This window comes from Bombina bombina, chromosome 8 (genome assembly GCF_027579735.1).
Source record: "Bombina bombina isolate aBomBom1 chromosome 8, aBomBom1.pri, whole genome shotgun sequence".
NCBI classification, from domain to species: domain Eukaryota; kingdom Metazoa; phylum Chordata; class Amphibia; order Anura; family Bombinatoridae; genus Bombina; species Bombina bombina.
In genome coordinates, this window is record NC_069506.1 from 345,701,678 (window position 1) to 345,717,016 (window position 15,339).

The 15,339-nt window shown below is 38.9% G+C and overlaps 1 protein-coding gene across 3 annotated transcripts in view; it reads right to left on the minus strand.

The window, feature by feature from the left end:
- Positions 1 to 15,339, minus strand: part of ARHGEF12 (Rho guanine nucleotide exchange factor 12) — a 1,204,049-nt gene that overhangs the window by 770,717 nt on the left and 417,993 nt on the right. For all 3 annotated transcript variants that reach the window (XM_053691590.1, XM_053691589.1, XM_053691591.1), the window contains one exon: positions 14,025 to 14,082. In XM_053691590.1, the coding sequence (XP_053547565.1) occupies positions 14,025 to 14,082 (58 nt within the window). The remainder of the gene's footprint in view (positions 1 to 14,024; positions 14,083 to 15,339) is intronic.

Sequence of the window (15,339 nt, forward strand, 5' to 3'; positions counted from 1 at the left end):
GGAGCTTCTTGTCCCTCCCTGATGGTTGATGTAAGCTACAGTCGTGATGTTGTCCGACTGAAACCTGATGAACCCCCGAGTTGTTAATTGGGGCCAAGCCAGAAGGGCATTGAGAACTGCTCTCAATTCCAGAATGTTTATTGGAAGGAGACTCTCCTCCTGATTCCATAGTCCCTGAGCCTTCAGAGAATTCCAGACAGCGCCCCAACCTAGTAGGCTGGCGTCTGTTGTTACAATTGTCCAGTCTGGTCTGCTGAATGGCATCCCCCTGGACAGGTGTGGCCGATAAAGCCACCATAGAAGAGAATTTCTGGTCTCTTGATTCAGATTCAGAGTAGGGGACAAATCTGAGTAATCCCCATTCCACTGACTTAGCATGCACAATTGCAGCGGTCTGAGGTGTAGGCGTGCAAAAGGTACTATGTCCATTGCCGCTACCATTAAGCCGATCACCTCCATGCATTGAGCTACTGACGGGTGTTGAATGGAATGAAGGACACGGCATGCATTTTGAAGCTTTGTTAACCTGTCTTCTGTCAGGTAAATCTTCATTTCTACAGAATCTATAAGAGTCCCCAAGAATGGAACTCTTGTGAGAGGAAAAAGAGAACTCTTCTTTTCGTTCACTTTCCATCCATGCGACCTTAGAAATGCCAGAACTAACTCTGTATGAGACTTGGCAGTTTGAAAGCTTGAAGCTTGTATTAGAATGTCGTCTAGGTACGGAGCTACCGAAATCCCTCGCGGTCTTAGTACCGCCAGAAGGGCACCCAGAACCTTTGTGAAGATTCTTGGAGCCGTAGCCAATCCGAATGGAAGAGCTACAAACTGGTAGTGCCTGTCTAAGAAGGCAAACCTTAGATACCGGTGATGATCTTTGTGAATCGGTATGTGAAGGTAAGCATCTTTTAAATCCACTGTGGTCATGTACTGACCCTTTTGGATCATGGGTAAGATTGTCCGAATAGTTTCCATTTTGAACGATGGAACTCTTAGGAATTTGTTTAGAATCTTTAAATCTAAGATTGGCCTGAAAGTTCCCTCTTTTTTGGGAACCACAAACAGGTTTGAGTAGAACCCTTGTCCTTGTTCCGACCGCGGAACCGGATGGATCACTCCCATTAATAACAGATCTTGTACACAGCGTAGAAACGCTTCTTTCTTTATCTGGTTTGTTGACAACCTTGACAGATGAAATCTCCCTCTTGGGGGAGATAATTTGAAGTCTAGAAGGTATCCCTGAGATATGATCTCTAGCGCCCAGGGATCCTGAACATCTCTTGCCCAGGCCTGGGCGAAGAGAGAAAGTCTGCCCCCCACTAGATCCGATCCCGGATCGGGGGCTCTCGGTTCATGCTGTCTTTGGGGCAGCAGCAGGTTTCCTGGCCTGCTTGCTCTTGTTCCAGGACTGGTTAGGCTTCCAGCCTTGCCTGTAACGAGCCACAGCTCCCTCCTGTTTTGGTGCAGTGGAGGTTGATGCTGCTCCTGTTTTGAAATTCCGAAAGGGACGAAAATTAGACTGTCTAGCCTTAGCTTTGGCTTTGTCTTGAGGTAGGGCGTGGCCCTTACCTCCTGTAATGTCAGCGATAATTTCTTTCAAACCGGGCCCAAATAAAGACTGCCCCTTGAAAGGTATATTAAGTAATTTGGACTTAGAAGTAACATCAGCTGACCAGGATTTTAGCCACAGCGCCCTACGTGCCTGTATGGCGAATCCTGAGTTCTTAGCCGTAAGTTTGGTTAAATGTACTACGGCCTCCGAAATGAATGAATTAGCTAGTTTAAGGACTCTAAGCCTGTCCGTAATGTCGTCTAGCGTAGATGAACTAAGGTTCTCTTCCAGAGACTCAATCCAAAATGCTGCCGCAGCCGTAATCGGCGCGATACATGCAAGGGGTTGCAATATAAAACCTTGTTGAACAAACATTTTCTTAAGGTAACCCTCTAATTTTTTATCCATTGGATCTGAAAAGGCACAGCTATCCTCCACCGGGATAGTGGTACGCTTAGCTAAAGTAGAAACTGCTCCCTCCACCTTAGGGACCGTTTGCCATAAGTCCCGAGTGGTGGCGTCTATTGGAAACATCTTTCTAAATATTGGAGGGGGTGAGAACGGCACACCGGGTCTATCCCACTCCTTAGTAACAATTTCAGTTAGTCTCTTAGGTATAGGAAAAACGTCAGTACTCGCCGGTACCGCAAAGTATTTATCCAACCTACACAGTTTCTCTGGTATTGCAACGGTGTTACAATCATTGAGAGCTGCTAAGACCTCCCCTAGTAATACACGGAGGTTCTCCAATTTAAATTTAAAATTTGAAATATCTGAATCCAATCTGTTTGGATCAGAACCGTCACCCACAGAATGAAGCTCTCCGTCCTCATGCTCTGCAAGCTGTGACGCAGTATCAGACATGGCCCTAGTATTGTCAGCGCACTCTGTTCTCACCCCAGAGTGATCACGCTTGCCTCTTAGTTCTGGTAATTTAGACAAAACTTCAGTCATAACAGTAGCCATATCTTGTAATGTTATCTGTAATGGCCGCCCAGATGTACTAGGCGCCATAATATCACGCACCTCCCGGGCGGGAGATGCAGGTACTGCCGCGTGAGGCGAGTTAGTCGGCATAACTCTCCCCTCGCTGTTTGGTGAAATTTGTTCACATTGTACAGATTGACTTTTATTTAAAGTAGCATCAATACAGTTAGTACATAAATTTCTATTGGGCTCCACCTTGGCATTGGAACAAATGACACAGATATCTTCCTCTGAGTCAGACATGTTTAACACACTAGCAATAAACTTGCAACTTGGTTATAATCTTTTTTAGCAAAAACGTACTGTGCCTCAAAGAGGTACTAAACGATTAAATGACAGTTGAAATAATGAACTGAAAAACAGTTATAGCATCAAACTTTAAAACAACACAACTTTTAGCAAAGGTTTGTTCCCATTAGTAAAATAACAATAATTAAATTTGACATAAAAATTACAGAGCAACGTTTTTATTCACAGTCAATATAAAATTCTCACAGCTCTGCTGAGAGAATCTACCTCCCTCCAAAGAAGTTTGAAGACCCCTGAGATCTGTCAGAGATGAACCGGATCATGCAGAAAATATAAGAGTAACTGACTTGAATTTTTTGATGCGTAGCAAAGAGCGCCAAAAACGGCCCCTCCCCCTCACACACAGCAGTGAAGAGAAACGAAACTGTCACAATTAAAACCAAACAACTGCCAAGTGGAAAATAATGCCCAAATATTTATTCACTCAGTACCTCAGAAATGTAAACGATTCTACATTCCAGCAAAAACGTTTAACATGATAAATACTTATTAAAAGGATTAGTGACTTTTAACAGAGTAGTTCCGGTGAAATACCATCCCCAGAATACTGAAGTGTATACATACATGTCATTATAACGGTATGGCAGGATTTTCTCATCAATTCCATTCAGAAAATAAAAACTGCAACATACCTCAATGCAGATTCATCTGCCCGCTGTCCCCTGATCTGAAGCTTTTACCTCCCTCAGATGGCCGAGAACAGCAATATGATCTTAACTACTCCGGTTAAAATCATAGTAAAAAACTCTGGTAGATTCTTCCTCAAACTCTGCCAGAGAAGTAATAACACGCTCCGGTGCTATTGTAAAATAACAAACTTTTGATTGAAGTCATAAAAACTAAGTATAATCACCATAGTCCTCTCACACATCCTATCTAGTCGTTGGGTGCAAGAGAATGACTGGGACTGACGTAGAGGGGAGGAGCTATATGCAGCTCTGCTGGGTGAATCCTCTTGCATTTCCTGTTGGGGAGGAGTTATATCCCAGAAGTAATGATGACCCGTGGACTGATCACACATAACAGAAGAAATATACACACATACATACATATATATATATATATATATATATACATATATATATATATATATATACACATATATATATATATATATATATATACATATATATATATATATACATATATATATATACATATATATATACATATATATATATAGGCAAAATGAGTCAGTTGCACTCTCACAAACAATTCTCCAAGGGCCAGGGTGCTAGAGTCGGTGATATGTAGTAGAATAGAAAACAGCACTCTCTGGACTTAAATTCAAACAGATAGTTTAATAGGTAACGTTTCGGGGAATGCTCCCCTTCATCAGACCAACAACATACAAGTGAAGCCAACATTTAAACATACCTAGACCCCTCCCCCTTGTGAAAAACCGCCAAAACTGGTTGTCATAGCAACCAGACATACAGTGTATAGTAAATACAAAAAGTCAAACAATGGTTACATCACTGAACCCCAAATATATATAATCCTAGTAGCTGGGCAGTACTCAACAGAATTATGATAAAGCTAAATACATCCCTCCTCAAAGCCAATATTACTATAAGGCACATACAGTAAAAAATGGAGCATATATCAGAAACAGGCTGTATGGGCCTATTTAGTGCAGCACAATTAGCAAATATTCATAAAGAATTGGCAGCACTATACAGAGTCATAGCATAATAGAGACATGTATTACAGATCGATTCATTCAGACCCATATCACTAGTATCCACAAAAATTGAGGCTCAATAAGCACAATTGGTTATGCATAATTTAAAGGCCAGTGAACAAAAAGTTAAAAACATATAGACCATTGCAGTATTCTATGTCTAACGTACCTACAGGGATCCTATATAGCATGTATTGCGGATGCCATATCAATCAAAAAATATCAATCAAAAAAATGTATACATAATCCTAACAGCTACATCTCTTCATATGTACAAATACAAGGTAGCGATAGTGGAGCTTGCCTTACCAGATCGCAACAGTAATACAGCTGAGACATCGCGTGAGGCAGAGTTGTATGCAGGCCACTACAAAGTGTTACAGTCTGCACCGTATCCCTCACAGTTAAAGAAGTGCGCATGCGTATCACATCCGGGCGGTCCGCCCCTAAGGCATCAATTGGCTGTAGAGGACAAGCCCCTCTATATGTAAAAAAATGTGAATCACACACATTGGCTCTAACTGTGAACAGGACCCAGCGTTAGTAAATAAACTCAGACACATTATGGGAAGGTGTAAACTCTATTGGGAAAGAGAGTATATCTAACCCCTTAAGCACATAAAAACCTCTGGTTGCTGGGTGTCACAGCCCCTGTTATGTGTATGCCCCAAAGTCTGAACAGTGAAGATCGTTCACCATCAAAACAATCCTAGTACTCTGCTCCGGTATTAATATTGTGATTGGCCCTAATTGGACCAGGCCCACTATATCAAAAAACTGTGTCAATACCCATAGTGTTAGAGGAGCAGAGACATATAAGTACCATCAGAGCTTGCTTAAAGAATATGCACAAGATATCCTGGTGCTATGGTATATGATTCAGTATAACGGTACATAGACATAGAAATAAAAGTAGTCATAATAAAATAGGCTAAACAAATAATGTGATATGCATGTCAACAGGTGCAATAACTAACACGGGGAGGTATGGATAGATACTATTTACACGGATAAGTTAAGCACTGGCCCTCCATAGTCAATTGTCACTCGTGACAACAGGGAGGGTACTAACCATATAGTGGGCAAGCTCAGATATGGGATGCCTACACGTAGGAAAGGCATTAAGGGGGTAACCACTTCTAGCGAGTAAGCTAAGAAACACCATATCTTAATGCATAGGCTTCAGTCAGATAAACAACATTGGGAGAGAATCATACACCCTATACATCATAAGAGATCATAGAAAACAGTGCCAGTCTATGCCCATATTCAGACCTCTGGGGTGTATGGTATCCAATTTGAAGATCCACTCCGCTTCTTTTTGTAGGAGACGAGTGTCTCTATCACCACCCCTAGGAAGTGGGGGTACGTGATCAATGAGCTTAAATCTAAGCTCATAAAAGCAATACCCAGGGCACAAATGCTGAGAGTCTGCCGCAATAATACTTCTGATGAGAGGAAAGAGGTACAATTAAATGAAATGGAATCAAGATTTTACAGCAGGGGATACAAAAGCAACATTGTAAAGGAAGCAAGGTCACAGGTGAATTTGGAGATTACTGAACGTGACAACCAGAAGAGAATGAACTTTGTCACGTCATATACTCCCAGCACAAGGACACTGGGGGTAACTCTTAAAGAAAAATGGGAGATCATTCAGACAGACCCATCATTACCCTATCAACACTACGGACCACCTAGGATTGGATACAAAAGGGGAAGGAACCTAAAGGATATTCTGATGAAAACAGACCCCACTGACAGCTACAATAAAGTAACACCAATTACCAAGAGAGGATCCTACAAATGTCCTAGTTGTGTAACATGTAATTCTATGTTGCAATGCAAGCAGTTCAGACACCCACACAACAATACAACCTACAAGATTAAGCATTATCTTACATGTACCACAAAATTTGTGGTATATATGTTGAACTGCAGTTGTGGACTTTTTTATATCGGTAAAACCTCTGACGACATCAAAAAGAGAATGGCCAACCATAGGAGTGCGATCCGGACTGCTATTGAAAAAGGGAAGAGTGACCAACCAGTGGCCAGACATTTCATGGAGAAGGGTCACTCCGTTGCTGACCTTAGATTTAAGCTCATTGATCACGTACCCCCACTTCCTAGGGGTGGTGATAGAGACACTCGTCTCCTACAAAAAGAAGCGGAGTGGATCTTCAAATTGGATACCATACACCCCAGAGGTCTGAATATGGGCATAGACTGGCACTGTTTTCTATGATCTCTTATGATGTATAGGGTGTATGATTCTCTCCCAATGTTGTTTATCTGACTGAAGCCTATGCATTAAGATATGGTGTTTCTTAGCTTACTCGCTAGAAGTGGTTACCCCCTTAATGCCTTTCCTACGTGTAGGCATCCCATATCTGAGCTTGCCCACTATATGGTTAGTACCCTCCCTGTTGTCACGAGTGACAATTGACTATGGAGGGCCAGTGCTTAACTTATCCGTGTAAATAGTATCTATCCATACCTCCCCGTGTTAGTTATTGCACCTGTTGACATGCATATCACATTATTTGTTTAGCCTATTTTATTATGACTACTTTTATTTCTATGTCTATGTACCGTTATACTGAATCATATACCATAGCACCAGGATATCTTGTGCATATTCTTTAAGCAAGCTCTGATGGTACTTATATGTCTCTGCTCCTCTAACACTATGGGTATTGACACAGTTTTTTGATATAGTGGGCCTGGTCCAATTAGGGCCAATCACAATATTAATACCGGAGCAGAGTACTAGGATTGTTTTGATGGTGAACGATCTTCACTGTTCAGACTTTGGGGCATACACATAACAGGGGCTGTGACACCCAGCAACCAGAGGTTTTTATGTGCTTAAGGGGTTAGATATACTCTCTTTCCCAATAGAGTTTACACCTTCCCATAATGTGTCTGAGTTTATTTACTAACGCTGGGTCCTGTTCACAGTTAGAGCCAATGTGTGTGATTCACATTTTTTTACATATAGAGGGGCTTGTCCTCTACAGCCAATTGATGCCTTAGGGGCGGACCGCCCGGATGTGATACGCATGCGCACTTCTTTAACTGTGAGGGATACGGTGCAGACTGTAACACTTTGTAGTGGCCTGCATACAACTCTGCCTCACGCGATGTCTCAGCTGTATTACTGTTGCGATCTGGTAAGGCAAGCTCCACTATCGCTACCTTGTATTTGTACATATGAAGAGATGTAGCTGTTAGGATTATGTATACATTTTTTTGATTGATATTTTTTGATTGATATGGCATCCGCAATACATGCTATATAGGATCCCTGTAGGTACGTTAGACATAGAATACTGCAATGGTCTATATGTTTTTAACTTTTTGTTCACTGGCCTTTAAATTATGCATAACCAATTGTGCTTATTGAGCCTCAATTTTTGTGGATACTAGTGATATGGGTCTGAATGAATCGATCTGTAATACATGTCTCTATTATGCTATGACTCTGTATAGTGCTGCCAATTCTTTATGAATATTTGCTAATTGTGCTGCACTAAATAGGCCCATACAGCCTGTTTCTGATATATGCTCCATTTTTTACTGTATGTGCCTTATAGTAATATTGGCTTTGAGGAGGGATGTATTTAGCTTTATCATAATTCTGTTGAGTACTGCCCAGCTACTAGGATTATATATATTTGGGGTTCAGTGAAGCAGTCTAAAATGGCAAATTATTGACCATATCAAACCCGCCATACGTGGTGGAGATAGAGTAACTAAACTCTCACACAAAGAGGCCTTCTGGATTTTCAAAATGAAAACCAGGATTCCAGACGGCTTCAATATAGTGGGCGATGTCATTAATGTTTGGAGGCACTAATAAATAAGAATCATAATTAGGATCTAAGGGAGTCTATGAAGTAGCATGAAATGAATTTCCTTGTTAAATAGGTACTTCATTATGCACCAAAGATAAATACATAGGACTTTTGCTTATACTAGTTAGCTCATATTTTTATCCCTATGAATTTACAGAATAAACTTAGATAATAAATTTTGAATTTTTAGGTACATTATTATAACCAATATAACATAACCTGAATGTATTATTCTGTGCTTTTCTTTATCACTTTTTGAAACATTCTGTGCTGTTCTTTTTTAAATTGAGCACCAAATATGTATATAATTAAGTTCACATTGTCACAGTGGTAATTAATAATATGAGGCACTTAACACCCTTTACCTTTTTATGAATTTACAAAATTATATGGTTATCATTATGGTACTATTCTATCCGCTCGCATATAGGCTTTAAAATAATCATAGGCTGTTCCCATTTTCTTTATAAGATATCTTTTACTAGATGTCTAAGGTTGAATATGCTATCAGAGATATATATATATGTTTAGCCTGAGCGGAAAATGAATTGTTGATACTTGTTTTCTGTAATCTCCCCCAATGACTAGCCACTTATAGTCTATCTTTATTTCTATATAGTGTTGATATAGGTCTGTCCCTTTAATAATCAGCACCTGGAGCCCTTACACCTGATGACAAGGGTGTGTTTAAATAGACAAGTTAGTGTGGAGCAAATTATGTCCATGAATAAGGCGAATATCTGCTGAAACGCGTAGGACGATTCCTGTATCTGTTCCAGGTGTTGGGACATATTGTATGTTTTACCTTTTTTTTATATATGGTTTTTTTTGCACGGTTTTCCTTTAATAAATTTTGATTGATCATACGCCTGGGAGGTTTGCTGGATTTCTTTTGTGCTATTGCTTGCTGTCTAACAACCAGCTCAAACCTCGGCGTCTTCCTGGACAAAGGCTTGGAATACCCGGTTTTGACACCGGCTGATGACGTCATCGCAAGCCGCCGGAGTGTGTCGTTTGGCATTTCATTGAAGGCATTTTACAGAGGCGGGTGTGCTCACAGAGTTTGGGACTTACCAGGTCACACAATTCAACAACAGCAGTCGAAGGTGCATAGTACCGGCCCGGGGACCCACAAAGTGGTGAACGATCCGGAGGCTGATTAGGCTGCTTAAGCATTCGTTTGAATCTACTGGTGCTGGTGAGTTTTCACAATACCGCTCTGTATACTCTAAGGATTAATGCTGTTGGGCATATACACTATACAAGTCTGGAGCTGTCTAAAGGGGGATTTCTTGTGATTTATAGTACTTCAGTACATATTTTTTTCTCTAGCAAGCCTCTTTTGATAAAAAAAACAAAAAAAAAAAACATTTTCTTTCATGTAAGTGGCAAGAGTCCATGAGCTAGTGAGCTAGCATTTGCGTCATCTTTGTTGGCGCCGTTTGTGGCGCCAAAAGTTTTGTTATATTAAATGTCTCCCTCTTTTGCTCTCTGCTTTCATTTGTTACAGAGGGCTATGATATTTGCTTTTGTTTTTCATATAAGCATTTTTTCCCATTCCTGAAACTGCTATTTTGTTATTTTTTTCTTTTTTGTTACATTTTTTCAAGATGTCTCAAACTGATCCTGCCTCTGATGTTACTGTAGAAACTATGCTGCCTGTACACAATTTCTACCAAAGCTAAGTGTGTATAATTAGCTAATTGTATCCAAATATGTGTCACTTGTTAGGTTTCATTATTCATACTGATAATGTTTCTATAGTACATATACATCTACTGTTTTACCTTCACAGTCTAGTGTACATGATATTACTGTTGATATAAAGGATTATTGCAAACGATTAAAGGATTACTTTCCATTATAATTTGTAAGCCAAACAACTAACATATTAAAGTTAATAAACATTAATTAAAACCTACTGACCTATATTTTCTCCAAAACGAAGTTTCATAACGTTCTAAAAGTTATATCTTTTATTTGCCGATGATGTCACGTTATCCTGCCCACTATTTTCAGCACTGCATGTTCAAAATACTTAAACCAATGAAATTGTGTTTAAAGCTCCATTTTGAAACCTAGGTATTGTAAACGGATTGGTACAGAGCAAAGGATACCCGCAGAGTGTGTTTGGAAAACAATTAAATTTGCAGACAAGATTTCTGATAAACGGTAGAGATATGTTAATGAAATGCTATTGATAAAAAGCGTATTTGGGGTAGTTAGTTAGTAACAGGCATAAAAAATATTTACTTACAGTGGCCCTTTAAGAGAAGGCTCTGCTATTCCGCCATCAAATTAACATAAACAATCTTTCCTAACTTCTCATAAACCTTTGAAGTTTGTATTGATTGACAGCATACTGTAGTATTTCTACTGATGTGTTTTCTCTCTGTCTCAGAGGATCCTATTTTGATAAATCAAACTTTCAATTGAATGTATTCATTCCTGATTAACAAAGTATTGTTTACTTTGAGTATTGAGGAATCTAGTCCTCTTAATAACAAGAATAGCAAATGTTTGAATTCTGTTTTTTTAAGCTATTGAGGTAACTCTTGAAGTTTTTCTTATTCCAGGTGCTACCTATCATATGTTTAGTAAGGAATCTAGACTTAGTGCTTCTTTCTACCTTTTTTCTAGGTTTAAAAAGCTATATCATTTACCTATGGCTAATTTAGTGTTTTTAGGTAAAAGTCCCTTAAAGTGGGGCTATTTCTTCTCTTGCCGAACGTACTTCTATCCTATGGAAGATATTTCTTCTTTTAAGGATCCTTTAGATAGGAAGTTTGTTTCCTATCTTAAGAGAAGCATATTTACATATTGGCCATATTTTTAACCTGCCATTTCTATGGCTAATGTTGCTGCTGTTTCAACTTTTTGGTTGGACAGTTTAGTTATCAGATCTTGATTTGTCTAAGCATTGTTCTTTTACTTCAACTTTCATTTATGATGCTATATTTTATGTAATTTTATCTGATAAAAAAAATCTTTGTTTTTAGCCATTTTTACTAGAAAAGATTTATGGCTTAAATCTCTGATATGGTGTTTAAATTTAGATTACTATCTTATTATTTTAGGATAATAATTTTTAAAGGTTTTCTATTTGAATGTCTCCTCTATTACTGGGGGAAAGGGAGTTTTTTTTCTGCCCCAAGTTAAGAAATCTAAGGGTAATTTTTAAACTCCCAATTGTTTTTTCATTCCCCTAAGGCCTCTGATTTAAAAAAAAAATCTGAATTTGAATAATTTCAAGCCTTATAATTAACTAATTTCAGCCCCTAAGACTGCATGAAGGTGCGGCCTTTTAACCAGTTCTACTGGTGGTGGAGGGCAGATTGAATTTATTTCAACACATTTGGACAGTTTCTGTTCAAATCAGTGGATTCAGAATATTGTTTTCTCAGGGGTATCGAACAGGTTTCAGAATAAAAACCTCCCATGGGAAGATTCTTTACCATGTTATAACGAACCCTGTGAAAGCTCAGGTTTTTCTGAAATATGTTTCAGATTTAGAGTTTTCAAAATGATGGTTCTAGTTCCTCTGCTGGAATGGAGTTTGGTTTTCTATTCAAATCTATTCATTATCAAAAAGAAAAAATGTGTTCAGACTAATTCTGGCCCAAAATTTTTTAATATTGTTTTGTAAGAGTCCCAACTTTCAAGAGGGTGACTATAGGGACTATTCTGCCTTTCTGTTTAGCAAGGTTATTTCATGTCCAGAATAGACTTACAGGACGCTTATTTTCAATTCATTCAGACCACTAATATTTTCTGAGTTTCACTTTTCTAGATAAACATTAACAATTTGTCGCTTGCCCTTTTGGGCTAGCAGCAGCTCAGAGATTCTTTTCAAAGATTCTTGGTGCCCTTCTATCTGTATTCAGAGAGCAGGGTATTGCGTTGTTTTCTTATTTGGATGATATTTGGTACTAGCTTTAATCTTTTCATTCCGCAGAATCTCACTTGATACAACTAGTGTGGTTTTTTCAAGACATGGTTGGAGGATCAATTTACAATAGGGTTTCTTGATTCCTTAGACATCAGTCACCTTTTTATGTTTCCAGATAAATTTTAGTATCTATGGTTCTTTCTCTGATAGACTAGAGATGAATGAAGTTAATTTTAGTTTGTTTAAACCTTCAGTCTCTATTTTTTCCTTCAGTGGTTATGTGCATGGAAGTTTTTGGTCTCATGACTGCAGCATCAGGTACAATCCTCTTTGCTTATTTTCGTTTGGGGCCTCTATAGCTTTGCATGTTGCACCATAGGTATACTGAAATCCCAACATTTTTTTCTCTTAGATTTGGTGATTGGACTATCACCTTATTGTTCAGAGGGCCTCATTTCTTCATCCTACCTGGACTGTATTCTCAACAGATACAAGTTTTTCAGGTGGGGGAGCTGTCTGAGAGTCTCTGACAGCACTTGGGGTTTGGAAACCTCAGGAGGCGAGGTTACCAATCAATATTTTAGAACTTCATGCTATTTTCAGTGGCCTTCAGGACTTCATTTTTATTTTTGCCTAAAGTTGTTAATTCTAAAAACATCAATAAGGAAATTGTTGTTCCTTTTTTGTGTCTTAATTTTAATAATACTCTTGAAAGTCTTTACATTCTTTGGATGTGGTAAGAGCTTTGAAATATTATGTTGAGGCTACTTAAGATTTCAGGAAGACTTCTAATCTAATTGTTATTTTTTCTGATTCCAGGAAAGGTCAGAAAGCCTCTGCTATTTCTCTGTTTTTTTGTTGTTGAGATTTTTAATTCACAAAGATTAGAGAATTACAGCTCATTCTACTAGATAAGTTGCCACTTCTTCGGTTCTCAAGAATGAAGCTAGAGCTGATCAAATTTGGAAAGCCAGCAACTTGGTCTTCTTTGCATACTTTTTTTAATTTTACCATTTTTATGTGTTTGCTTCTTCGGAAGCAGACTTTGGTGGAAAAGTTTTTTAGGCAGTTGTTTCAGCTTGATTCTAATGCCTTTGATTTGAGCTTTTTTGAAATTTTTAAGAAAACAATTATTTTTGGGATGTAATATCTCAACGGAAAAAGTTGTTTTTATTTCTCTTTAGTGACTCGTGGACTTCCACATCTTGGGTATTATATCCCATACGTCACTAGCTCATGGACTCTTGCCACTTACATGAAAGAAAACATAATTTATGTAAGAACTTCAATGATAAATTCATTTCTTTCATAGTGGCAAGAGTCCATGAGACCCACCCTATTTTTTGTGGTTATGATTTTTTTGTATAAAGCACATTATTTTTTCCAGTTCCTCTTTTTGTATGCTTTTTACTCCATTGTATACACCTAACTTCTTGGCTATACGTTAAACTGAGGTATGAGTGAGGTGGGAGTTGTATTTATAGGCATTTTGAGGTTTGGGAAACTTTGCTCCCTCCAGGTAGGAATGTATATCCCATACGTCACTAGCTCATGGACTCTTGCCACTATGAAAGAAATGAATTTATCAGGTAAGTTCTTACATAATTTATGTTATTTTGTCAGTGCTGCAAACTTTTAAATGTGGCTAATTCCTGTGGGTGCTGTTTATATAAATATACAGCGCATACAAAAGAATGCACTGCCAACAGGTTCAGATGCATCCTGCAGAGAAGGAATACTCACACTTTATGAGCTTGACCACTTCAAGGTGGTTGGAGTGTGTGACATGCGTGCCATTAACCTGAAAAAAAAAGTGAGATTATAATGAACAGATAAACAATCATTGTATACTAAACAAAGCAAAGCTATAAAATACAAACATGGGGAAAAAGCTAAATCTATTAAATACTGATAGAGCACAGACAAGGGACCTTGTTGTAATGAAAAAGAATCACAGGCACACCACACATTCCCATTACCACAGAGAGGGTGGCATTCAGTATCATACAGCAGAAAACAAGCATTGTAATTGTAGGATACACATTGTTTTATGAAATCTCACAAATGCTACTTCTGTGGCTAGATTTACTATCCATGCAGGTCGGACAGGTTCGCTTGCAATCACCACTTGCAATGCGGCATTGCACAGAAAAATGTAACATTGCACAAGTGGATTCTTGTGCAATGCCGCCTCCTGCCACAGCACGACCAATTGCGCTAAAGCAGGGAATGCCAATCACCCTGAACAAGCAAGTGTGTAAATGGCCTTACCCCCCTGTGAGGTGGTGGAGAGGGAAAAATAACATTTATGCTTACCTGATAAATTTCTTTTTTCCGGACATGGAGAGTTCACATCGTCATTCCAATTTCTAGTGGGAATATCACTCCTGGCCAGCAGGAGGAGGCAAAGAGCACCCCAGCAGAGCTGTTAAGTGTCATTTCCCTTACCCATCACCCCTGGTCATTCAGTCGAAGGGAAATTGAAAAAGAAGATGACACAAAGGTGTAGAGGTGATTGAGGTTTAGCAAAAAATGCAGTCTAATCAAAAAACAAAATTTATGCTTACCTGATAAATGTATTTCTCTTGTGGTGTATCCAGTCCACGGGTTCATCCATTACTTGTGGGATATTCTCCTTCCCAACAGGAAGCTGCAAGAGGACACCCACAGCAGAGCTGTCTATATAGCTCCTCCCCTAACTGCCACCCCCAGTCATTCGACCGAAGACAAGCAAGAAAAAAAGGAGAAACTATAGGGTGCAGTGGTGACAGTAGTTTAAAAATAAAAAACACATGCCTTAAAATGACAGGGCGGGCTGTGGACTGGATACACCACAAGATAAATAAATTTATCAGGTAAGCATAAATTTTGTTTTCTCTTGTAAAGGTGTATCCAGTCCACGGGTTCATCCATTACTTGTGGGATACCAATACCAAAGCTTTAGGACACGGATGAAGGGAGGGACAAGGCAGGAACTTAAATGGAAGGCACCACTGCTTGTAAGACCTTTCTCCCAAAAATAGCCTCCAAAGAAGCAAAAGTATCAAATTTATAGAAT